This window comes from Pristiophorus japonicus, chromosome 6, assembly GCF_044704955.1.
Source record: "Pristiophorus japonicus isolate sPriJap1 chromosome 6, sPriJap1.hap1, whole genome shotgun sequence".
NCBI lineage: Eukaryota > Metazoa > Chordata > Chondrichthyes > Pristiophoridae > Pristiophorus > Pristiophorus japonicus.
In genome coordinates, this window is record NC_091982.1 from 43225748 (window position 1) to 43251487 (window position 25740).

Here is a 25740-nt window from a genome sequence, read left to right on the forward strand (position 1 = left end):
ATGGCACCGACTCGGCATAAAACACTTTTTACAGCCGGCTGTGATGATCAGCCCATGAGAAAGCACACATTAGATAGCAGCAAGATTAAAGGGCTGATTTTAACGGTAGGAACGGCTGCGCAGTAAATTTCACCTCCGAAAATCTACTGCCCTGTTTCTACCCACTGCCATTTTAACTGGGCCCTATTTTTAGGCGGCTGAGGCCCTCGCCTGACTCAGGCGGGAGCCTCATTAATACAAGCAAATTGGGGTCCTATGGTGTCATTAGGATCCAAATAGCATTTTAACCGCGGACTGAGTGCTCAGGGAAACCTGGGGAGAGAAATTCCCCAGCGCCCCAATTGGGGGCGGTAACAGACTTGGGGCGGAACTTCCTGTGCCCGGCGCGGAAGTCCTGACCCGGCCGCGAAATTGTGGTTACCGCCCTCAGAGGAAGTGGAGCGCAATCTCGCGTGCTCTACTTCCTCTGAGAGGCGGATTTCACGCAGTACTGGGGCGCGATAGGCAGCGTTACACAGATGCTCCGCGTAGCGCTGATGCGTTTTGATGCCCCTCCCCTGTGAAGGCCTTCGCTGGGCCACCAGGGCGGCGTGGTGCCGAGGACGTAGTCCGCTACCCAAAACGGAGTGCCAAACTGCACGACGGCGGCCCGGACGTACCCCACAACAGAAGAAGTCGTCAGGCTGACCGATGAGTCGGCCAAACCGTTAAGATGGCGGGCGCAGGACGCTCCCCATCTCCCCTTTAGCTTCTGCCCCGCGAGTGGAGCTCGGCCCGATTCGTGACTCACGGCAGCCTCGTGGGGAGCAGGGCAATGTCCACCGCGGGGCGGATAGGGGTTGCCGTGGGGGAGGCGCTAAGAGGTGGTCGCGGATGGTGATGACATCATCGCCGGTTACCCTGCAGCCCGGGGTGCTACCGGCGGGCCGCGGCTATACCATGGCAGCGCCTCCGCTAACTCCTGTACAATTTTGTGAGAGCCGGTAGCACACCCCACCCCCCCGCCCAAAAAGTGTTTCACACCCTGTTTGCACCCCCAAACAGGGTGCTAACGGTCATCTCAAAAAATGGCAATTTCGAGCCCCTGGTCCGCAGGAAGACGAAAACCTGTACGGTAAGTGTTAGACTTTCCTATGTTGAGCCTTGGAGGAGCAGGACTGCTACCACAAGTAAAGTCTGGGCCTCTGCTGCCCCAGGATCTCTCCACACCACCTGCCAAATCGTCCCCAGTGACTTAGCTGAGTGCTGGCGGGTGATGTCCGGACTGCCCAATCTTTGCCTGTTGGCATCTAGCCAGCAGCATGTATATGAGGCCCAGGAGGTAAACTGATGGCAAAGGTTAGGGGGCTGGGGGCATTGGTGCTCACTCTGCAAGCCCACCTGCCCAAAACCTGCTCCCAGTTAAAATGGCCCCCTTAAAAGTCTAATCAAATTCTAGACACAAACACCCAGCTAGACGAGGCTGAAGAACCTTGTTTAGACTGTACACACTTGTTTTACAATATTACAGACACCATTTTATTTCTTCAGTGTTATCACATCTTTTAACATCAAAACAAATGAATTAGTCATTTAGCTAGTTTGATCATTGAGTTTTTAAAATGTCATTTATTATGAACTCCAAAGATTATTTTTCTCTTTAGATGCCCCTTAGGTGCTAATTGCTTTTTAAAGAGTCATCATCATCATAGGCAGTCACTCGGAATCGAGGAAGACTTGCTTCCACTCCTGAAGTGAGTTCTTTGGTGGCTGAACAGTCCAATACGAGAGCCATAGAATATGTCACAGGTGAGACAGATAGTCGTTGAGGGAAGGAGTGGGTGGGACTGGTTTGCCGCATACTCTTTCCGTTGCTTGCGCTTGATTTCTGCATGCTCTCGGCATTAAGACTTGAGGTGCTCAGTCCTCTCCCGGATGCACTTTCTCCACTTAGGGCGGTCTTTGACCAGGGACTCCCAGGTGTCAGTGGGGATGTTGCACTTTATCAGGGAGGCTTTGAGGGTGTCCTTGTAATGTTTCCGCTGTCTGCCTTTGGCTCATTTGCCGTGAAGGAGCTCTGCGTAGAGCACTTGCTTTAGGAGTCTCATGTCTGGCATGCAAAATATGTGGCCTGCCCAGCGGAGCTGATCGAGTGTGGTCACTGCTTCAATGCTGGGGATGTTAACCTGGATGAGGACGCTGATGTTGGTGCGCCTGTCCTCCCAGGGGATTTGTAGGATCTTGTGGAGACATCGTTGGTGATATTTCTCCAGCGACTTGAGGTGTCTACTGTACATGGTCCATGTCTCTGAGCTATACAGGAGGGCGTGTATTACTACAGCCCTGTAGACCATGAGCTTGGTGGCAGTTTTGAGGGCCTGGTCTTCAAACACTCTTTTCCTCAGGCGGCCGAAGGCTGCACTGGAGGCAGTGTTGGATCTCGTCGTCGATGCCTGCTCTTGTTGATAGGAGGCTCCCGAGATATGGGAAGTGGACCATGGTGTCCAGGGCCATGCCGTGGATCTTGATGACTGGGGGGGAAGTGCTGTGCGGCGAGGACAGGCTAGTGGAGGACCTTTGTCTTACGAATGTTTAGCGTAAGGCCCATGCTTTTGTACACCTCAGTAAATACGTCGACTAAAGAGTAGCCCCAACATGATAACACATTCTCAACTGCACTGATTGTGTGGCATTTAGTCTGGTCTGCCCACTCGATAAGTATGTGCTTGCTATGTAACCTCTATATTGAGCGACAGCATGTTTCATAATAATGCATTGTTTTACACACAGTATTCACATTTTATGTAAGATTTGTACAGTGGTATTTTTATCTGGGTTTGAATGTACTTAGGATTAAATGGCATTCACTGTGGCCTGGATTGAGTTTGTAGGACATGGGAAAGTCTGCAAATATCAGAGGGATTACTACTTAGCATAGGCTCATCCACCCTCCATCCCACTGATTGGATTAAAAGGGATTATTTTAGTACTTTGCTTCTGGCCTTTCATGGAAATTAATTGTAGTTTCTGAAAAATGAAGCTGTGAAAGACTTTTTCTTTCTTTCTTGCTTTGTTTTTCTCTGCATATTCTGAACCTGACAGTGTCAGATACCGGAAATGACACTAACTTGGGCTGATGCAAGGTTCAGAGGTAAGGTAGTGGGCAGGACAAAGGCAGAAAATCATTGAGTGTTGGCTGATGCCCTGCATTGGTATAGCCTCCCCTTCTTAATGACAGAGGCAGCTAATGGGAGAAAATAGAATGCAGTCATTATGCACCACACAACTGCCTCTGTGCTCCCCTCTTGCCACAGACTATTCCCTGACTTCAAAGGGCCAGTGTGTGATGTGTACCCAGGTCTCTGACAATGATGTTGTGTAACCAGCTACCAAGAGTCACACAAGAGCAGTCTAGCGTGACTCTATCACCTCTGCTTCCCTACGTCTTGGATCAAAATGAATCCTGTGGGAAGTGCAAGTCCAAGCCCGATCTGTCACTGATGCACTGCAGGTAAAACAAAAGAAAGACTTGGATTTATAAAGCACCTTTCCTGACCTTACAACATCTCAAAGTGCATTGCAGCCACTGAAGCACTTTTGATGCATAGTCACTGTTGTAATTCAGGCACGCAGCAGCCAATTTACACACAAATAGCAATAAGATAAAGGGCTGGATTTTCAGGTCGTTTGCGACTGGGTTTTCGCTGGGTTTTGACCTTCCGCGGCGAACTGTTTTGCTTGTGGGCGCGATCCCCGTGTCAGTTTTTGCGATGGTGCTTCTCGGTGTGCAACAGTTCGCATTACAACACCGGCAGAAGTGTAGTCAATCACCAGACCCGTACACCACGAAATGCGCCCCGTGATGTCCGCCAGGGAAAACACAGACCTGCTGGCGGTGGTGAATTGGCTAAACTGTAAAAACGTTAAGTTAAAGTTTTTATTTTTAAAATATTTTTGCAGCGATTTGTGTGGTAAGGGTGCTGGTAATGTTTTTTGAACGTTTTTGTGAATCTTTTTTCCCCCTCGCAGGGCCTCTCTCGGAACGCTCCCTGCCCCACACTAAAGTTGGCAAGGATCAGGTTTTTGCACCACAAAACTAGTACAACATCTCCCTTTGCGCTGCAAGGCCCAAATGATGAAAATTGCTCCACAAAGCGCAAATGTTAATCAGACGGTAAATTTCCCGCCCGCGTCCATTTTTGCTGTGAAAACAGCAAAGCCAAAAACCAGAATGACCAGATAATCTGCTTTTGTGATGTTGGTAGAGGGCTAAATGTTGATTGAGGGATAAATATTGGCCAGGACGCTAGGGATAACTCCCCTGCTCGTCTTTGATATAGTGTCACTAGATCTTTTCCGTCCACCTGAGAGAGCAGGCAGGGCTCTCTCTGAGCCGCAACTCCAACTGAGCCGCACTTGCTCAGTACTGCACTGAGTGTCGTCCTAGATTTTGCACTCAAGGTCTGTGGAGCGGGACTTGAATCGACAACCTTTTGACGCAGGGGTGAGAGTGCTACCCACTGAGCCATGGCTGGCACACTAAGTTAGCCACCCTGAGGTGCAATTGAGATGAATTTGGTGCCAACCAGGCTGCTGGCATTACCTCCATCTAAGAGGGGCTGGGAACTGACCTCTTTGCCAAGTGATGCCTCCAGTTGCAGTGGTTTGTCTGACATGAGGAACTGCCAAGTGGTTTCCACTTTGGGCTGCACCAAGCTTTTCTCTGGTGCGTACTGTACCTTGCGGATAATCAGCTTCACTGAATTCCTGTCATGTAAAACAAAACGACTCATCAATTCCAACCTGCCTCAGAAAATTAACACTCACTGAGGTGAATAAAATGTAACTGTAAGGCACCTAGAACTGGGTATTGATCATTGTTATTTAGTTTTCAAAGTTCCTCCCAGCCTATAATTTTTTCTGCTCCTTTCCAAAGACACCAGCTGTTGTTAGGGTACAGCTTAAAAGTCTCTGATACTTTGACCAAGTGGTCATCCTTCACGTATGAGCCTCGATAGTGAGGGGTCGATGATAACTCTACTTGTGTATTGTCCCACTCCCTGTGGCATTTACTTTCTAGGCTGGCCCAGTGCATCCAGGAGTGCTGAAATAGTTCAGCTATGAGAGACTTCTTCAGAAAATGAAGTACTGCAGGGAGTTGCTGACTGGTAAGAGGATTAAATAGATTTCATGTATTTACTTCATGGGCTCTTTGCTTCAGAATTCATAGCAACACTTCTATTAAGAACTAGTTGGTTTATTAGCAAAGATTTAACTATCACACTACACGTTACCAGTTCATCCACCAGGCTCACAATCATTTGCCTCATAGTGGATCTCCTGAAACCAACTGGCTGGGGTTTTATTGAGTCTTGTAAAGATCACGTGATCGGCTAAGCCACTCACAATGCAATAGCTCTACAACTATTTGGTAGAAACTTTCATTCAAGTGCTCCCTTATTTTACTTTGTTCTTTTTTGAGGGCACCAAAACCCATAAATTAACAAGTGAACATAAAAGGGAACCTTTGTCAAATCAAATCAAATTAAAATTAAAATTAAAATTCTGTTCCTGGTTGAAATGATGCACTCCAGTCCCTCCTGCGCCCACCTCTCGTGGAAGGCTGCGAGCATACCGGTGGACACTGCGTGCTCCATCTCCACAACTATTTTAAACTAAACTTTAAATCAAGCGCCCCCTTTTGGCAAGGGCACTAGAACCCATAAATTTAGAAATTAACTGGGAATTTTGCCAATCAAATAAAAATTTGGTTCCCGGGGGTGATGATGCACTCCAGTCTCTCCGGCGCCCACCTCTCGCAGAAGGCCGCGAGCACATCGGTGGACATCGCGCGCTCCATCTCTAAACCTGTGAGCATACTCACAAGTGCATACATTACAATAGGCAATTCGACGTCTTTAGCAAGAGAAAGGGATCGAGGGAATTGCTGAGAGGGAAGATAGTTGAGATGAATGAAAAAGAGATGGGAATTTTGGAGCAAACAGTCACTCCTGAACCTATGGTGACAGTTGTTTGGAAGGTGACAGTGCCTTTTACCTTTTATGAATCTTTTCCTCCAGGTAATCTGCACAGAAACCTTTCACCTCAAAGTCTACACCACATGCCTGTACCAGAGGCAAAAAACATACATTTTAGTAAAAGCAAAATGGGAGAAGGGTAGGTCACCAGCTAAATCTAATGGTTTAAAAGGCCATTGTTTATCACAAAAAAAGCTGTTAAGCAAACTGGTATTTACATGAGTTGTAAATCAGTGACAAGGGATCACAATAATGACAACTGCATCAGAAATGGCACTATATTACTTGATGCGTGGCTCCATTGGCCTTACCCTGTCCTCAACATAAGAAATAGGAGCAGGAGTAGCTCATGAGATCCCTCGAGCCTGCTCTGCCATTCAATAAGGTCATGGCTCAAGTTGCTGGAGAAATATCATCAACGATGTCTCCGCAAGATCCTACAAATCCCCTGGGAGGACAGGCGCACCAACATCAGCGTCATCATTCAGGCTAACATCCCCAGCATTGAAGCACTGACCACACTCGATCAGCTCCGCTGAGCAGGCCACATAGTTCGCATGCCAGATACGAGACTCCCAAAGCAACTGCTCCACTCGGAGCTCCTTCATGGCAAACAAGCCAAAGGTGGGCAGTGGAAACGCTACAAGGGCATCCTCAGAGCCTCCCTGACAAAGTGCGACATCCCTACTGACACGTGGGAGTCCCTGGCCCAAGTGGAGTAAGTGCATCCGAGAGGGCGCTGAGCACCTCGAGTCTCAACGCCGAGAGCATGCAGAAATCAAGCCCAGGCAGCGGAAAGAGCGTGCAACAAACCAGTCCCACCCACCCCTTTCCACCTATGACAGAGTCTGTGGTTCTTGTATTGGGCTGTTCAGCCAGCCACCAAAGATCTCATTTCAGGAGTGGAAGCAAGTTTTCCTCGATTCCGAGTGACTGCCTATGATGATGATGATGATGGCTGATCTTCAACCTCAACTCCACCTTCCCGCCCGATCCCCATATCCCTTGATTCCTCTAGAGTCTCAAATGCGTGGCAATTACACTTTAACATTTTTAGTCATCAGGATATTTGCCCCACACAAAATTGTAGGAAATCAACAGAAAACAGCTCTGCAAACACAAAAGCAAAATACTGCGGATGCTGAAAATCTGAAATAAAAACAGAAAATACTGGAAACACTCAGCGGGTCAGGCAGCATCTGTGGAGAGAGAAACAGTTAACGTTTCTGACCTTTCGTCATAACTGGAAAAAGTTAGAGATGGGACAGGTTTTAAGCAAGTGCAGGGACAGGGAAAGGGGGGGGAGTGGAGGAAAGAACAAAAGGGAAGGTCTGTGATAGGATGGAAGGCAGAATAGATTAAATGTATGATTGTACAAAGCAAAAGGAGATGTTATGGGACAAGAAAAGAAACAAAAGATGAGTCTAGAAGGGGTGTAATTGGAAATGGCAGAATCATCAGCTGTCATGTGAAAAACAGTTCTATTTCTGTAACGAGACAACATTTAAAGGGGCATTGGGCTAGATTTGACTTTGTGCCACAGTGTAAAATGGGCGATAGCAAGTCGGCAGCCCACTTTACACCTCTCTTGATTCTTTATTTCTACTAAATTCAATGGAAATTGGGAGGGATGTAAAACGGGCTGGTAACTCGCTATCACTATCGTACAAAGTCAAGATCTACCCCGTGTCCACTTACTTCACCCCCTTCCCGACCCGAGGGAGGACTTTGCTATTGTTCTTGCTAAAAAAAAGAAAAACAATTTTTTTGATGTCGAACTATTTAAAAAAAAGCTCAGAGATTTCTGTGATACTGGAATTATTATCTGATGCCCTAAGCTCTAGTTTTCAGATATCAATAAACACACTGTGTGCCAGAGGTTCTGTTTTTGAGGGAGTGTGCTGTCATTTGCAAACTGTGCTGTACTCTGTGCTGCAGTTTGGATTATTCTGTACTGCAATACTTTGTGCCACTTAACAAATAATGCTGAGCACATTTAAAATGTGTTTTTGTACTTGGGCAGAATTCTAAAGAAGTTTTGTGGAGATGGCTGGCAGCATGGGATCATGTCTCTGCAGACGATCACAATTGGTTTCAAAAGAATTATTTTAAATACTTGCCACCAATAAATCTCCTTGTTTGTGGTGGGAACCTTTCATGTCACCAAGGTACTGTGTTAGTATGGTCGCTGCCCACCTCCTCTATAACAAGGTGCACTTTGTAGAATAGGAGGCAGAATTAGTTCATTTCTTTTCATTTCAGCGACAAAATAAAATCCTGCTGGGTATAATATATTATGCAAACATTCTTTTAATTCAATGCAGGCAGGTCAGCACTTGCTCTGAGCGCTCTCAGATAGTAAAGGCTTGAAGCTTTCAATGCCGCCACCATTCTGTCACTCAAGTCAAAAGGTATGCCTATTTCAAGGCAGAAGAAACAAACACTGAGAATTAATGTTCACTCTCTTTAAAGTGGCACGATACCTTTTTCTACCACCCATACATAACAGAATAAACAACTACTTTGTCTCTGTCTTCAAGGTAGAAGACACAAAAACATTCCGGAAATAATAGAGAATGAGGAACTGAAAGAAATCAGTATACCTCTTGAGCATCCCTGATTCTAATCACTCAATTGGTGGCCGTGCCTTCTGTTGCCTAAGCCCCAAGCTCTGGAATTCCCTCCCTAAAACTCTCCGCCTCTCGACCTTTCGTTCCTCCTTCAGGATGCTCCTTACAACCTACCTCTTTGACCAAGCTTCTGGTCACCTGCGCTCATGTCTACTGAGGCGGCTCGGTGTCAAATTTTTATCTCTTAATACTCCTGTAAAGTGCCTTGGGATGTTTCACTACGTTAAAGGCACTATATAAATGCAAGTTGTTGTTTTAAGTAAAGACATCGGTCCCTTTTTTCACCATCATTGGGTGACGTTTTTTTGGCGCCCGGTGATTTTTTTGGTGCAATGGGTCAGTTTAAATTTTCATCAAAGTTTTGGTGCCGGCACTGACCATCAGCGCCAGAGCTTTTGGTGCCAGATATTTTGCCGCTGGTCTGCGTAGAAAAGTGATTCCGCGCCATTTCTGGCCATTTAGACCATTTACCCATCAACGATTTTTTTTAAAACGGCCGCAGAGACCTTAGAGCCCATTTTTAAAGTTAATGAAATCAGCTCTGGGCCAAAGGTCCTCCATGCCAGATTGAACAACAAACTCCGGGTAAAAATAAACCAGTCAAAAAGAAACTTTCAGAAGAGCACTTTCCATCTAAGAACAAACTCCAGATACATTGCAAAAGAAACATCCAGAAGAGCGTTTTCCACGCACCCGACCCAACCCACTGCAATCCCACGCGCAGTGAGTGTGGGCTTTTTTTCAGCGCATGCGCAGTGATTTTTTGGCGCACACTATAAGCTCCGCCCCCTGAAATGGACTCAGGTAGCGCGGTGCAAAAAATAACTTTTTGTTTGTGGAAAGTGCCAGTTTTTTTTGCCGCTAACAGTGGGGGGTGGTGGGGGTTGGGGGAGTGGGGACGTACGTTAACATATATGGGCACCATATGCACTGGTATTAATCTTCCAGAATTCCCTAGATTCCCCAAGGATTGGTAGGTAGCAAATGTAACCCCGTTATTTAAGAAAGGAGGAAGAGAAAAATCAGGAAACTATAGGCCAATTAGCCTGACATCAGTAGTATACAAAACGCTTGAATCTATTATTAAGGACGTAGTAACAGGGCACTTAGAAAATCGTAATATGATTAGGCAGAGTTAACATGGTTTTATGAAATGGAAATCGTGTTTGACAAATCTGTTCTAGTTTTTTGAAGATGTAACTAGTAGGATGGATAAAGGGGGACCAGTGGATATAGTGTATTTGGATTTTCAAAAAGCATTCAATAAGGTGCCACACGAGAGGTTATTACACAAAATGAAGACATGGGATTGGGGATAATATATTAGCATGGATTGAGGATTGGTTAATGGACAGAAAACAGAGAGTAGGAAAAAACAGAACTTTTTCGGGTTGGCAGGCTGTAACTAGTGGGGCACTGCACGGATCAGTGCTTGGGCCTCAGCTATTTACAATCTATATTAATGACTTGGATGAAGGGACTGAGTGTAACATATCCAATTTGCTGATGATACAGAGTTCGGTGGGAAAGTAAGCTAGGAGGAGAATGCAAAGAGGCTGTAGAGAGATATAGACAGGTTGACTGAGTGGGCAAGGACATGGAAAATGGAATACAATGTGGGGAAATGTAAAGTTATTCACTTTGGTAGGAAAAGCAAAAAAGTAGAATATTTTTTGAATGGCGAGAGACTAGGAAATGTTTGCATTCAGAGGGACCTGGGTGTCCTTGTACACGAATCACATAAAATTAACATGCAAGTACAGCAAGCAATTAGGAAAGGAAATGGTATGCTTGCTTTTGTTACAAAGGGAATAGAATATAAGAGTAAAGAAGTCCTACTACAATTATACAGAGCATTGGTGAGGCCTTAGAGTGCACCAAATGTTCACTAGACTGGTTCCTGGGATGAGGGGATTGCCCTATCAGTGGAGATTGAGTAGACTAGGCCTATATTCCCTAGAGTTTAGACGAATAAGAGATGATCTAATTGAAACATATAAAATTCATAAGGGGTTTCTCAGGGCTAATGCTGAGAAGATGTTTCCCCTGGCTGGGGAATCTAGAACACGGGGTCTGTCACAGTCTCAAAAGAAAGGGCCTGCCATCTAGGGCTGAGAGGAGGAGAAATGTCTTCACTCAACGGGTTGTGAATCTTTGGAATTCTCTATCCCAGAGAGCTGTGAATGCTCAGTTGTTGAGTATATTTAAGGCTGAGATCAATAGATTTTTGGGAATGAAGGGAATTAAGGGATATGGGAATAGTGCAAGAAGGCAGAGTTGAGGTAGAAGATCAGCCATGATCTTGTTGAATGGCGGAGCAGACTCGAAGGGCCAAATGGGTTACTCCTATTCCTATTTCTTATGTTCTTATTTCTCCTACCAGCAGGTGGTGCTGTTACCCTTTGTGAATAACTTTGCTGACCTGTTCACTGTACAGGATTGTGCTCCTATGGAAGATTCCTACATTCCTTGCTGCCAGATGCCATGTGTTCCCTAATTTTCACGTGATTTACGTTCCCCCCCCCCGTCCCACATATGAATACATTTTATGTCACGAAGGCAGCCCTTCGGAAAAAGGGGGCAGGTATGATGAACAGTAGTTGATGAACAGTGATGTCCATTAAAGGAGATATTTCACAACTCTCAAGAAAAATATATTCCAGTGAGGATAAAGGGTGTAAGAGAAAAGATAGCCATCCGTGGCTAACTAAGAAATAAAGGACAGTATCCAATTAAAAACAAGGGCATACAAAGTGGACAAAACTAGTGGGAGGACAGAAGATTGGGAAGCTTTTAAAAGCCAGCAAAGAATGACTAAAACAATTATTAAGAAAGGGAAGATAAACTATGAAAGTAAACTAGCACGAAATATAAAAACAGATAGCAAGAGTTTCTATAGGTATATAAAAAGGAAAAGAGTGGCTAAAGTAAATGTTGGTCCCTTAGAGGACGAGGCCGGGGAATTAGTAATGGGGAACATGGAAATGACAAAAACTCTGAACAAATATTTTGTATTCTGTACGGTAGAGGACACTAACAATACTCCAACAGTGGATAGTCAAGGGGCTATGGGGGGAGGAACTTAACACAATCACAATCACTAAGGAGGTGGTATTCAGTAAGATAAGGGACTAAAGGCAGATAAATCCCCTGGACCTGATGGCTTGCATCCTAGAGTATTAAGAGAAGTAGCGACAGGGATTGTGGATGCATTGGTTGTAATTTACCAAAATTCCCTGGATTCTGGGGCGGTCCCAGCAGATTGGAAAACTGTAAATGTAACGTCCCTATTTAAAAAAGGAGGCAGACAAAAAGCAGGAAACTATAGACCAGTTAGCCTAACATCTGTGGTTGGGAAAATGTTGGAGTCCATTATTAAAGAAGCAGTAGCAGGACATTTGGAAAAGCAAAATTCGATCAGGCAGAGTCAGCATGGATTTATGAAGGGGAAGTCATGTTTGACAAATTTACTGGAATTCTTTGAGGATGTAATGAACAGGGTGGATAAAGGGGAACCAGTGGATGTAGTGTATTTGGACTTCCAGAAGGCATCTGACAAGGTGCCACATAAAAGGTTACTGCACAAGCTAAACGTTCACGGATTGGGGATAATATATTAGCATGGATAGAGGATTGGCTAACTAACAGAAAACAGAGAGTTTTCGGGTTGACAACCAGTAACTAGTGGGGTGCCGCAAGGATCAGTGCTGGGACCCCAACTAGTTACAATCTATATTAACAACTTGGAAGACGGGACTGAGTGTAACGGAGCCAAGTTTGTTGACGATACAAAGATGGGAGGAAAATCAATTTGTGAGGAGGACACAAAAAATCTGCAAAAGGACATAGACAGCTTAAGTGAGTGAGCAAAAATTTGGCAGATGGAGTATAATGTTGGAAAGTGTGAGGTCATGCACTTTGGCAGAAAAATTCAAAGAACAAGTTATCATTTAAATGGAGAAAGATTGCAAAGTGCTGCAGTACAGCGGGACTTGGGGGTACTTGTGCATGAAACACAAAAGGATAGTATGCAGGTTCAGCAAGTGATCAGGAAGGCCAATGGAATCTTGACCTTTATTGCAAAGGGGATGGAGTATAAAAGCAGGGAAGTCTTGCTACAGCTATATAAGGTATTGGTGAGGCCACACCTGGAATACTACGTGCAGTTTTGGTTTCCATGTTTACGAAAGGATATACTTGCTTTGGAGGCAGTTCAGAGAAGGTTCACTAGGTTGATTCCAGAGATGAGGCGTTGAGTTATGAGGAAAGGTTGAGTAGGTTGGGCCTCTACTCATTGTAATTCAGAAGAATGAGAGGTGATCTTATCGAAACGTATAACATTATGAGGGGGCTTGACAAAATGGATACAGAGAGGATATTTCCACTGATAGAGGAGACTAGAACTAGAGGGCATAATCTTAGAATAAGGGGCTGCCCATTTAAAACCGAGATGAGGAGGAATTTCTTCTCTCAGAGAGTTGTAAATCTGTGGAATTCACTGCCTCAGAGAGCTGTGGAGACTGGGACATTGAATAAATTTAGGACAGAAATAGACAATTTCTTAAACGACAAGGGAATAAGGGGTTATGGGACGCGGGCAGGAAAGTGGACCTGAATCCATGATCGGATCAGCTATGATCGTATTAAATGGCAGAGCAGGCTCGAGGCGCCGTATGGCCTACTCCTGCTCTTATTTCTTATGTTCTTATGTATCCCTAAGCACATCTCTGATCCCATCTTGCCCCAGAGCCACTAGAGGACCAACAGGAACAGCTTAGTCCTCAGTGTCAGAGATCATATGTGAGTAGGACCAAGTACATGATGACTTGACAGGTGTAAGACTAAAAGTGTTCAGTAATAAAATTGATTCTGTATATGTATAAATGTTGAACGTGTAGACCATACAAAAAGACAGTTTTGAAAGATTCAAAATGGAAGCTCACAGATCTCCATCATAGTGTTTGTGTATTGTGTTAATTGGAAAGCCATTAACTTAATCAAGGAATGCGTCCAGACAGACACATGGGTGAGGAGAGCCAATAAGGAACTGCCCTGGAATTGAGATCCAATCCTGGGGCTTTCTGAGGAACAATGGCTTTGAGAGGTATAAGAACTCAAGCCAAAGGTTTTTCTCACACTTCTCCTTCTCTCCTGAGCACACGGCAGGCCTCCTGGTGAAGACCAGCTGAAACAGCAAGCCGTGTACTCAGCCAGCCAACCAGCCAGAGGAAAGTGACGTATACTTTTTTATAAATCATTATTGTAACATTGTATCTGTTGTAACTAGTGACTGATGAGAAATGTGCATGTGTGTGTGTTTAATAAACTGTTCCGAATTGTTTTAAAAGAATCAGTCTCACTGTCAACTTAATGCCAGAGATTTAGAAATCTTACACAGGGCTCTTTGAACTGCAACCCAGCATGAATACACATCATCAGCAGAGAAAGGGAGAAAACTGATTTGGAAGGAAGGAAAAAAAAGCATTGGTACCTGAATGTTGTTATAATTGCAATTGTTGTTAAAGACATACTTGCATTTCTACAGCCCCTTTCACTACTACTGGATGTCCCAAAGCGCTTCACAGCCAATGAAGTACTTTTGGAGTGTAGTCGCTGTTGTAATGTGGAAAACGCAGCAGCCAATTTGCTCCCACAAACGGCAATGTGATAATGATTAGATAATCTGTTTTTAGTGATGTTGATTGAGGGATAAATATTGGCCAGTACACAGGGGATAACTCCTCTGCTCCTCTTCAAAATAGTGCCATGGGATCTTTTACATCCACCTGAGAGAGCAGATAGGGTCTTCGTTTAATGTCTCACCCGAAAAATGGCACCTCTGACAGTGCAGCACTCCGACAGTACTGCACTGGAGTGCCAGCCTAGAATTTTGTGCTCAAATCCGTGGGGTGGGACTTGAACCCACAACCTTCTGACTTAGAGGCGAGTGTGCTACCCACTGAGCCTAGAATTATCTGGATGGCGGCAGATTAGGAAAAGGGGAGGTGCAGCGAGACCTGGGTGTCATGGTTCATCAGTCATTGAAAGTTGGCATGCAGGTACAGCAGGCGGCGAAGAAGGCTAATGGTATGTTGGCCTTCATAGCTAGGTGATTTGAGTATAGGAGCAGGGAAGTCTTACTGCAGTTGTACAGGGCCTTGGTGAGGCCTCACCTGGAATATTGTGTTCAGTTTTGGTCTCCTAATCTGAGGAAGGACGTTCCTGCTATTGTGGGAGTGCAGCGAAGGTCCACCAGACTGATTCCAGGGATGGCAGGACTGACATATGAGGAGAGACTGGATCAACTGGGCCTTTATACACTGGCGTTTAGAAGGATGAGAGGGGATCTCATAGAAATGTATAAGATTCTGACGGGGCTGGACAGGTTAGATGTGGGAAGAATGTTCCCGATGTTGGGGAAGTCCAGAACCAGGGGACACAGTCTTAGGATAAGGGCAGGCCATTTAGGACTAAGATGAGGAGAAACTTCTTCACTCAGAGAGTGGAATTCCCTGCTGCAGAGAGCTGTTGGTGCCAGTTTATTGGATATATTCAAGAGGGAGTTAGATATGGCCCTTATGGCTAAAGGGGTCAAGGGGTATGGAGAGAAAGCACGAAAGGGGCACTGAGGGAATGATCAGCCATGATCTTATTGAATGGTGGTGCAGGCTTGAAGGGCCGAATGGCCTACTCCTGCACCTATTTTCTATGTTTCTATGTTTTTATGAGCTGGTTATGTAGTTTTCTTAATTCTCTTGCCCATCGATGGCGCTGTAGTTATATTGTGAATGTTTATGCACAATTCTCATATATCCCAAATGGAAAAACTTGCAAAAAGAGAAACTTCAAACATCCGACACAGCACCTTCAAAAAAAAACTGATAGCTCAAAAACAGTCCTGGATATGTGGTTAGACTCAAAGTATTGTGCGGCAGAAGCTTGTCCCAACTTTAGGCACAGGTACAGCTAATATTCTCCCACGTGTGTGGCAGAGGATTGTGGCAACAATTGAACTGCTGTTCTCTCATCTCCAGTGGAGAAGCTGTGACTGTTGTGGAGATGTACTGCTGCTCTCTGTTGGTGAAACTCTCTGTTAAGCTGGTTTAAAATTGTTTATGCACTTAGCATTTTTCCCCATCTGGCTAGTTTATAGAGTGCCTGGGGGATGACTTTCAACTGCTGGCCGCTCATTTCGCACCTGAAACCGGGTGACCAGCAGTTGATAATCAGGAGGGGTGTGGGGAGGTACCCCGGCTGTCCCATTAGTGACCAACACCTGAAAATGGGTGAGGAACACACCTGCCTGAAATGGGGGGGGCTCCTTGAATAGGCAAATCTGGGGCCAAATTTCAGCTACAAGTAGGTGGACTGAGTGCTGCACATGCTCACACCTGTTAGCACAAGGCTGAACCCATGGTCCTTAAAGGGACGGCTGGAGACTGCTCAAAGAACGGCTCGGGAAACTTTCCTTTTTACATTTTTTGTGGACCCAAGAGGGACCTCGGCCCGCGACCCGAGCTGGTCCACCAGCTCAGTAAGTGATCAGGCCTGTTTGCCGCCCTCCCACAACCAGCGAGCTGTGGCGCAGTGCCCGCTTGGTGCCTGCTGCCGAAGGAGGCCCCAAACAATAATGATCCGGGCCTCCCGATGTTGCCATTGAGCAGGAGGTGTGGTCACTCCGCGAGCTGCATGCCCACTCAGGCCACATCCCTCGCTGAGCTGGCCGACAGCTCGGGTCTCAGCCCGAGGTTCACCCTTGGGTCCAGAAAAAAAATGTAAGATTAAAAGGTGGAGTTTGAAGATTGGCCCCATTCTTCATCCCCAACATGCATTTCTTCATCGTCAATGGGGCAAATACTTATTCTGTCTAATCTGCCGACCGGCATGATGCGACACATGAGGCTTGTTTACCTTTCCATGGTTGTTGGGTCCAGGCTGCAGGGTGACTGTGCAGGGCAGGTTTGGTGGAATCTGTAAAGAGATTAATTATTTCAATGCAAAATAAATTACAACCTTAGCAATACAGTCCTTGGAATAACAGATAGCTTATTTTAATTGACACCGTTTTGTGACGCCAAGACCATTTAAAAAATACTCTTGTGAGCTATCATAAGGGGAGATTTACAAAGCTAGACTTGTCTTCATCAGAGAAAAGAAGATTAAGAGGTTGAGTGACACAGATAATGTGGATGTAAGTAACTCATTTTACTGAGATTATTAACAGGCCTTATGTAAAATCATGAGTTACAGGGAACCTTGTAAGGGATATGTAGCAAGGTGAAGCTGAGGCAATTAACTCCTTTAAAAATAATCTGCTTAAATATAAGAATATAAGAAATAGGAGCAGGAGTAGGCCATTTGGCCCCTCGAGCCTGCTCCGCCATTTAATAAGATCATGGCTGATCTGATCATGGACTCAGCTCCACTTCCCTGCCTGCTCCCCATAACCCTTTATTCCCTTATCGCTCAAAAATCTGTCTTATCTCCGCCTTAAATATATTCAATGACCCAACCTCCACAGCTCTCTGGGGCAGAGAATTCCACAGATTTACAACCCTCTGAGAGAAGAAATTCCTCCTCATCTTAGTCTTAAATGGGCAGTCCCTTATTCTGAGATTATGACCCTAGTTTTAGTTTCCCCTATGAGTGGAAATATCCTCTCTGCATCCACCTTGTCAAGCTCCCTCATTATCTTATACATATCAATAAGATCACCTCTCATACTTCAGAACTCTAATGAGTTCCTACTCAACGTATCTTCATAAGACAACCCTTTCATCTCTGGAATCAACCTAGTGAACCTTCTCTGAATAGCCTCCAATGAAAGTGCATCATTCCTTAAATATGGAGACCAAAACTGTACGCAGTACTCGAGGTGTGGCCTCACCAATACCCTGTACAGTTGTAGCAGGACTTCTCTGCTTTTATACTCCATCCCCCTTGCAATAAAGGCCAACATTCCATTTGCCTTCTTGATTACTTGCTGTATCTGTATACTCACTTTTTGTAATTCATGCACAAGGACCCCCAGGTTCCTCCGAACTGCAGCACTTTGCAATTTTTCTCCATTTAAATTATAATTTGCTTTTCTATTTTTCCTGCCAAAGTGGATAACCTCACATTTTCCCACATTATACTCCATCTGCCAAATTTTTGTCCACTCACATAGCTTGTTAATATCCCTTTGCAGATTTCTTGTGTCCTCCTCACAATTTGCTCTCCCAACCATCTTTGTATCATCAGCAAACTTGGCTACATTACACTCTGTCCCTTCATCCAAGTCATTAATCTAGATTGCAAATAGTTGAGGCCCCAGCACCGATCCCTGCAGCATCCCAATAGTTACTGTTTGCCAACCGGAAAATGACCCATTTATCCTGACTCTCTGTTTTCTGTTCGTTAGCCAATCCGCTATCCATGTTAATATATTACCCCCAACTCCATGAACTTTTATTTCGTGCAGTAACCTTTTATGTGGCACTTTGTCAAATGCCTTCTGGAAGTCCAAATACACCACATCCACTGGTTCCCCTTTTTCCACTCTGATGTATTTGTACTCTGAGATCCCTTTGTTCCTCTACCCCACTTAGATCCTCAATTTCCAAGTAATAAGTGACCTCCCTCTTTTTCCTACCAAAATGTAATACCTCACATTTATCTGTGTTGAATTTCATTTGCCAATTATTTGCCCATTCTGCAAGTGTATTAATGTCCTCCTGTAATTTGTTGCAGTCCCCTTCAGTATTGACTGTCCCCACCAATTTGGTATCATCCACAAATTTTGAAATTGTGAATAGATTCTAGGTGTTGGATGGGTAATCAATATACGGTAGGACTGTGACAAAATACAGGAAGATATTAATAAACGTGCAGAGTGGGTGTGTAGTTTCCAAATTAACTTCAATGTAGATAAATGCGAGGTGGTACATTTTGGTAGGAAGAATAAGGAGGCCACATACTCCTTGGAAAATGTCTAAATATGATTGAAGAGCAGAGGGATCTGGGGGTACAGATGCACAAATCATTAAAAAGTAGTGATGCACATTAATAAGGCCATAAAAAAGCAAACAAAGCATTTCTAAGTTGATAGAATTGAAAAGCATAGAAGTTATGTTAAACTTGCATCGAACCTTGGTTAGACCACACTTGGAGTACTGGCAACAATTCTGGTCTCCACATTATGAAAAGGATATAGAGGCACGGGAGAAGGTGCAAAAAAGATTTACTAGAATGATACCAGAACTGAGAGGTTATATCTTTCAGGGAAGATTGAACGGACTGGGACTCATTTCTCTAGAAAAGAGAAGACTGAGGAATGACCTGATAGAGGTCTTCAGGATTATGATGGGATTAGATAGGATATACATAGAGAGCATGTTTCCATTTGCGAGCGAGACCAGAACTAGGTGCCATTAATATAAGATAGTCACAAATAGATCCAATAGGAAATTCAGGAAAAACTTTTTACCCAGGGAGTGGTTAGAATGTGGAACTCGCTAATGCAGGGCATAGTTCAGGCGAATAGCACAGATCCATTTAAGGTCAAGCTAGATAAATACATGAGGGAGGAGAGAATAGAAGGATTTGTTGATGGGGTTAGATAAAGAGGGGTGGGAGGAGGCTCGTGTGGAGCACAAAAACACCGCATGGACCTGTTGGGTCAAATGACCTGTTCCCGTGCTGTAAGTATTATGTAATATATAAAGGAATAAACTCTAAAATACTCTATGGGACACCCTATTCGCTGCATTGCTGTTGCAAGGCATCGTATTGAGGAGAGTGGACCAGGGTAAAATAGTAGCGTTGTGAAAACAGGTGAATATTCTGGATTTTGTTTGATTGCATTTGGGATCAGGGAGTATTTATACAGTCTTCTCAGTAGATTAAATTAGTGATATAGAGTTTATGATAGCGTCTCGATGGTGGAATAATAAATTTGATGGGCCAAATGTTTTTTTTGATCTTACTTATCTTCACCCCTCCTAAGTTCATACCGTAATATACAGCACTGAACGTCATTGCAATGCTTGTTACATAATATTTAATTTTGTTTGCTAAATTTAGACATGTGTTTCACCGCAACTCAGGAAGGATATATTGGCCTTGGATGGGGTGCAGTGCAGATTGACCAGAAGGATACCGGGGCTAAAAGGCTTATATTATGAGGACAGGCTCATAGACTAGGGGCTGGATTTTCCAATCTTCTCTGCTCCATTTTTCACCCCGGAGCGGCCGCAATGGCGGTGGTGAGATGTTCTGGGCGGGCGGTCAGCCTCCAGCGCTCCTCAGCGATCCTCGGGTCCGGTTTTGCGGCAGCGTGGAGCAACACCAGGCGGAAGAGCTGCGCCCAGTGTGCAACGCCCCTGGTTGTGACACCGGCGCGAGTTTTGACTATTGGCCGACCTGTCCACCGGAAGGTGTGCCTCTCACTGACCGTCTGGGAAATCAGGGCGGTCCAACCAGTGAAGAGGTAAGTATTGGACTCCTAAGATTGTTTTTTCTTTTCTTTTTTTTTTGCGATTTGCGTTGAGATGGCATGGGCAATGTTTTGGGAATGTTTTTGTGGGTTTTCTTTTTCCTTTTTTTCCCCTGCCTCCTAGGCATCTCTCAGAGTGATACCAGCCCGGCTCTTTAGCTTGGGAGTTTCCCATCCTTGCACCCAAAGAGGTGTACAACGCCTCCTTTCACGCTGTGCCCCCTGACTCAGGGCCCAGCTGCCCAAACTTAATTACTGAAGCATAAACTATTCCCGGGCGCTTACTTTCCCGCCCTGTCACCATTATCGGCCCAAAGACATCAAAGCTGAAAATCCAGCCCTTCGGTCCTTTGAATATAGAAGATTACGTGGTCATCTAATTGAAGTGTTTATGATGTTTAAAGGATTTGATAGGGTAAATAAAGAGAAACTATTTCCTCTGGTGGGGGAGTCCAGAACAAGGGAACAGAACCTTGATATTTAGCTGGGCCATTATGGGTGATGTCAGGAAGCACTTCTTCACACAAAGAGTAGTACAAACCAGGACCTCTCCCCCCAAAAAGCTGTTGAGGCTCGGAGTTACTTGAAAATTTCAAAACTGAGAATGAAAAAATGTTGTTAGACAAGGGTATCAAGAGTTACAGTACCAAGGCTAGTGGATGGAGTTGAGATACAGATCAGCCCTGATCTAATTGAATGGCAGAATAGGCTCGAGGGGCTGAATGGCCTACTCCTGTTCCTATGCTCCTATGAAAAGAATGTTGTTCTGCAGAAATAGCGCTGTATTAAATGTTTTATTCAAAGTCACAACTATTTCAGAGTTACAGATACCTTTCAGTTCAAAGTTGTCTGTAATGTTGTGCTTTTACTATTAAAAAATATTTTTAAACCATGGCCACCAACCTGTAAATTTACATTATATAAAATTATATTTAAAATAATAAAATGGCCGACTCTTGTCCCTATGTTCCAGCAACAGTTAGTTTGCTTCAAGGTCAAAAGAAAGGTTAGAGTCTGCTACAAGGCCAAAGGTTAAAGTTTGCTTCAAGGTCAAAGGTTAGAGTTTGCTTTAAGGTCAAAGGTGAGATAAGAACATAGAGATACATAGAGGGTAATTTTAACCCCCTTGGACAGGTAGGTCAGGGATGGGAAGTTTCTTAAACGCGACCCCAACCCCCCTCCAACGCGTCCACTTCCGGTTTTAACGGAGGCAGGTTGGGGGGCGGGCAACCAACTCGCTCTCAGAAGGCAGGCAGGTTTGGTCTATAAAATCTTTTAACATCATTTTATTTTTACTCATGGAGGCCGTGGTTCCCAGGTAGGTAGAACATGGTGAGAAGGGTCGGTTCAGTGAGCTAAGTGCCTTTATTGCACTGCTCGTGGGCCAGGAAGAGCAGCAGTGTTTCCTCCGTGCCCAACAGGTTTACCTCTATATCCCCCTGTGATCGGAGCCCCATGATGTCCGACCCTGCCCCACACCCCCGATGTCCATCCCACCCACCCTCCTGTGGTGTCAGACTTACCTGGAATCTGCTTTCCTGCCCGACAGGCAACCAGTCTATCAATCTGACTGGCTGGCGGGTGCAATACTTGCTGAAAAAATGTAAAAGACGCCCTGCGGTTAATTAACTCGTACTTCTGAGTTCCATGTCCTCAACCCCCCCCCGGCCCGCCCCCCCCCGCTTTCTTCCCACTTCGGAGTTGTTATTGGGGCTGATGTTTAGCTTGGTTCTGATAGCAACAATGACCATTACAGCCCTACCTCAAAGAGGAAAGGGTAGCAGTTCTCTTTCAGTTTTTTAGTCAGTCTCTCCTGCAGTGGAGTCAGTGCCTTTTTGTTGTCCGCAGTTGGTGGATAGACCTGGATTGCTTCAGAGTAAATGTCCTTTTGGAAACTAAGGCCCATGACGTCCAAATCTTCACGCCCGTATCGGAATGCGCATGTCAATACCACATAAACTATGTACACAGGAAATAAGATTCTTTAAACAAGTGAATTAAGAATACTTTATGGTTACAGGGAGTTATATTGGTAAACAACAATGACTTGCATTTATATGGCGCCTTTAATGTAGCAAAAATGACCCAAGGCACTTCACAGGAGTGTTATCAGACACAATTTGAGAATGAGCCACGTGGAGATATTAGGGCAGGAGACCAAAAGCTTGATCAAACAAACATGTTTTAAAGTATGTAATTCTATAATATATATAATGACTATCCCTGTCAACCAGAGAGCAAATGTACTCCTGGGCACATAGGTTAATATTGCTGAGAATTTGTGGACTGGCCATAGATTTACCCATTTCACGGGGGTGATAGAGGGGGGGGGGGGGTAGACAATGTAAGTGGGGACCATTGGATTAATATAAAGTCTGCTAATGAATCTATCTGGTTACAACAGCACATTGGTCACACCTAATACCCAGTGGATGACCAACAGGTACTCAAGGAGTTCTAATTCCCCTATTTTGGGGGACACTAGCTGCCTGGCTCAATTGCAGCACTCTTGCCTTCTGCTTTAGAAGGTTGTGGGTTCAAGTCTCACCCCAGGGAATTGAGCACAAAATCGAGGCTGATACTCCAGTGTAGTGCTGAGGGAGTGCTGCACTGTTGGAGGTGTCTGCTCACTCAGGTGGACATAAAAGATCCCATGCCACTATTTTGAAGAAGAGCAGGGGAGTCCTGGCAAATATTTATCCCTCAACCCACACCTAAAAACAAATGATTTGGTCATTATCACACTGCTGTTTTTGGGAGCTTGCTGTGTGCAAATTGGTTGCTGCATTTCCTGCATTACAATAGTAATGCACATCAAAAGTACTTAATTGCCTGTAAGGCACTTTGGGATGTCCTGAGATTGTGAAAGATGCTATATAAATGCAAATCTTTCTTTCTTAGGAAGAGAAGCGAACTGGATGAAGTGTCTCTGCTGGATATTCCCCCATGCTTCCAGGGAACTGAGCAATAGCTTTGTTCACCAGAATAATACCGGACTAAAAAAGTTAAATTATGGGGACAGGTTGCATAGACTAGGCTTGTATTCCCTTGAGTATAGAAGATTAAGGGGTGATCCAATTGAAATGTTTAAGCTGATTAAAGGAGTTGATAGGTTAGTGGGGGAGTCCAGAACAGCAGAGACTTAACCTTAAAATTAGAGCTAGGCTGTTCAGGGGTGATGTCAGGAAGCACTTCTTCATACGAAGGGTAATGGAAAACTGGAACTGTCTCCCCTAAAAGCTATTGAGGCTGAGGATCAATTGAAAATGTCAAAATTGAGATTGATAGATATTTGTTAGCCAAAGGGATTAAGGGCTACGGAACCGTGGTGGGTAAATGGAGTTAAGATACAGAACGGTCATGATTTTAATTGAATGGGGGAACAGACTCGAGGGGCTTAGATTTTCAAACTGGAGTCCAAGGGTTCTGGATTGCCTTCAAAATGATACAGGGGTCCCTGAGTCATCATATTCATGATTTTCTCTCTATACTTTGCCTAAATAATAACAGTGACTGCACTTTAAAAATAATACATTAATGGTAAGGTATCCTGAGCCTCTGGAATGTTCTAGAAAAAGGAAGTTCCTTCTTTCTTTTTTCACCCATTATTTCTATTGCTGAAGACTGGTACGACATTTTCTACAATAATAGCACTGTCTTCCTTTAAGTTGCTGACACTATCTGTTGGAAATTCAGTCTCCAGAAATGTCACAATAATCCGAGGGAATCCTTCACACTGAAAAGTTTGATAACCACTGAACAAAGAGCAGGTCAGACTGCCTCATCCGCCAAGAATGTCTGACCTGGAAGGAAATTGAAAAGTAAAGAGGGGTCTACGCACTCATTAAAAATAAACCCTGGGTGCAATTTTAACCCTGTCTGCCCAGCGGAAACTGGGCACATGGGCTGTTAAAATGGCATGGGTTACTTACCCACCCCTGGAATCGCCGGGTCTGGCCGTCCGCCATTTTATCCTGCTCTCCTGCTCAGGCAGCAAGGACACCTGCCCGAAGCTGATGGGGGTCCTGCTGACCTCTTCGAGGCCGGACTGGAATCTTAACTCAGGCCTGAGTGGGGAACCCACTGTGGCTGTCCCACCAGAAAAGCTTTTTAATTTCTTTTGAGAGAAAGGAAATGTCCTTTTGGAAAGCAAGGCCCATGGCATGTCGGCAGGTGGTGTGATTTTCTGCCACTTTCCGCTGACTTCCAGCCTGACCCGGGCAAGAGGTCGGTCGCTGGGATGCAAATGAGCGCCAGCCATTAAAATCAGCCAGGACGCGGCCGGCCGGGAATTTAATTTGACAGTATGGTTTCTCGTTGGATTCCCATTAACGTTTAGAATTCAGGTCCTTGTATTTTGCTTCTTAAAGTAAAGTACAAGTGTGATATTAAAATCTGCAAAATGTTCATACTGAAGCTCATGAAGTTAAAGGACTCGCGGTCTGGACTTGGATCCATGCCTTGAGTTCCTGGCACTACAGACAGCTCAACGAAACAGTGTACAATGGGTACAAAAGTCTGCTTCAGTTTTTAGGTTGTATTAAATATATTGCTAGAATGCTGACTCTGCCATGGCAGTGCAAAAAGCTGCATTGTTGATAAGAAGTTGCCCTGAGTGGAAAAGCGCTTAGTTAAGGGGATGCTCATGCCCCAATAATCTATCACTAATTTATTTACCCACCTTCACTACCCACCAATGAAAAGAAGGCATCATGCTCAAACATGCCTGATGACAGTGGAGGTAACTCACTGGCATCAAGTGAGCATCCACAAAAGCACAACATTGCACTGGGCCTGGGACACAGTGTGGCAACAAGACTCAGGCGTCAGCAGGAAAAGCAGTGAAATGGTGTAGTTCAACATGTAGTTCAGGACCTAGAATATTAGGTCCTTCTTTGAAACACCTGTGAACTCATCCCTTTTAGTCATCCTCAATACGAAGGACCGTCTATGATAATGATGATGATGAATATTTTGTACTTGGATTAGGAGTATTACATGTAAAATCTAAATCTATTTTGAATTCTTTACATTTCTGTCTTCATCTGGTTGGGCAATACCAAGAGATTGGATAGCCCCCTGAGAAATTGCAGAGTCAATCTAATCGTCAAAACATAGAAAGGAAAACATCTTTACCTTTTCTGTCCTTTAAATAATCCGGGTCAATCAGTAACATTCCATCTGCAAGAAACAAGTCAATACAACAATGTGATTACAATCTATTCACCAAAAAAATGAATCTTCATGAATCCTGACTACGATTAGGCCGGGACTTCTGTAGACTCTATCTGACCAATTTTTTTCAACAAATGTATAAAGGGTCGACCATTTAGAACTGAGATAAGGAGAAACTTCTTCATTCAGAGGGTGGTGAATCTTTGGAATTCTCTAACCCAGAGGACTGTGGAGGCTCAGTCTTTGAGTATATTCGACAACATTTTGGGATATTAAAGGAATCAAGGGATATGGGGATAGTGCAGGAAAATGGAGTTGTAGTAGAAGATCAGCCATGATCTTACTGAATTGGCAGAGGAGACGTAAGGGGCCGAATGGCCTACTCCTGCTCTTTATTCTTATGTTCTTATCTCAGCCCATTTATCACTCACACTGGAATACA

General features: G+C 44.5%; 1 protein-coding gene across 1 annotated transcript in view; it reads right to left on the reverse strand.

Moving 5' to 3' along the window:
- LOC139266103 (arrestin-C-like) overlaps positions 1 to 25740 on the reverse strand; it is a 57586-nt gene that overhangs the window by 24882 nt on the left and 6964 nt on the right. Inside the window, exons 5-9 of the mRNA XM_070883951.1 lie at positions 25260 to 25304; positions 21886 to 22082; positions 16559 to 16618; positions 6037 to 6104; positions 4611 to 4746 (exon numbers count right to left, since the gene is read on the reverse strand). Of these exons, the coding sequence (XP_070740052.1) occupies positions 4611 to 4746; positions 6037 to 6104; positions 16559 to 16618; positions 21886 to 22082; positions 25260 to 25304 (506 nt within the window). The remainder of the gene's footprint in view (positions 1 to 4610; positions 4747 to 6036; positions 6105 to 16558; positions 16619 to 21885; positions 22083 to 25259; positions 25305 to 25740) is intronic.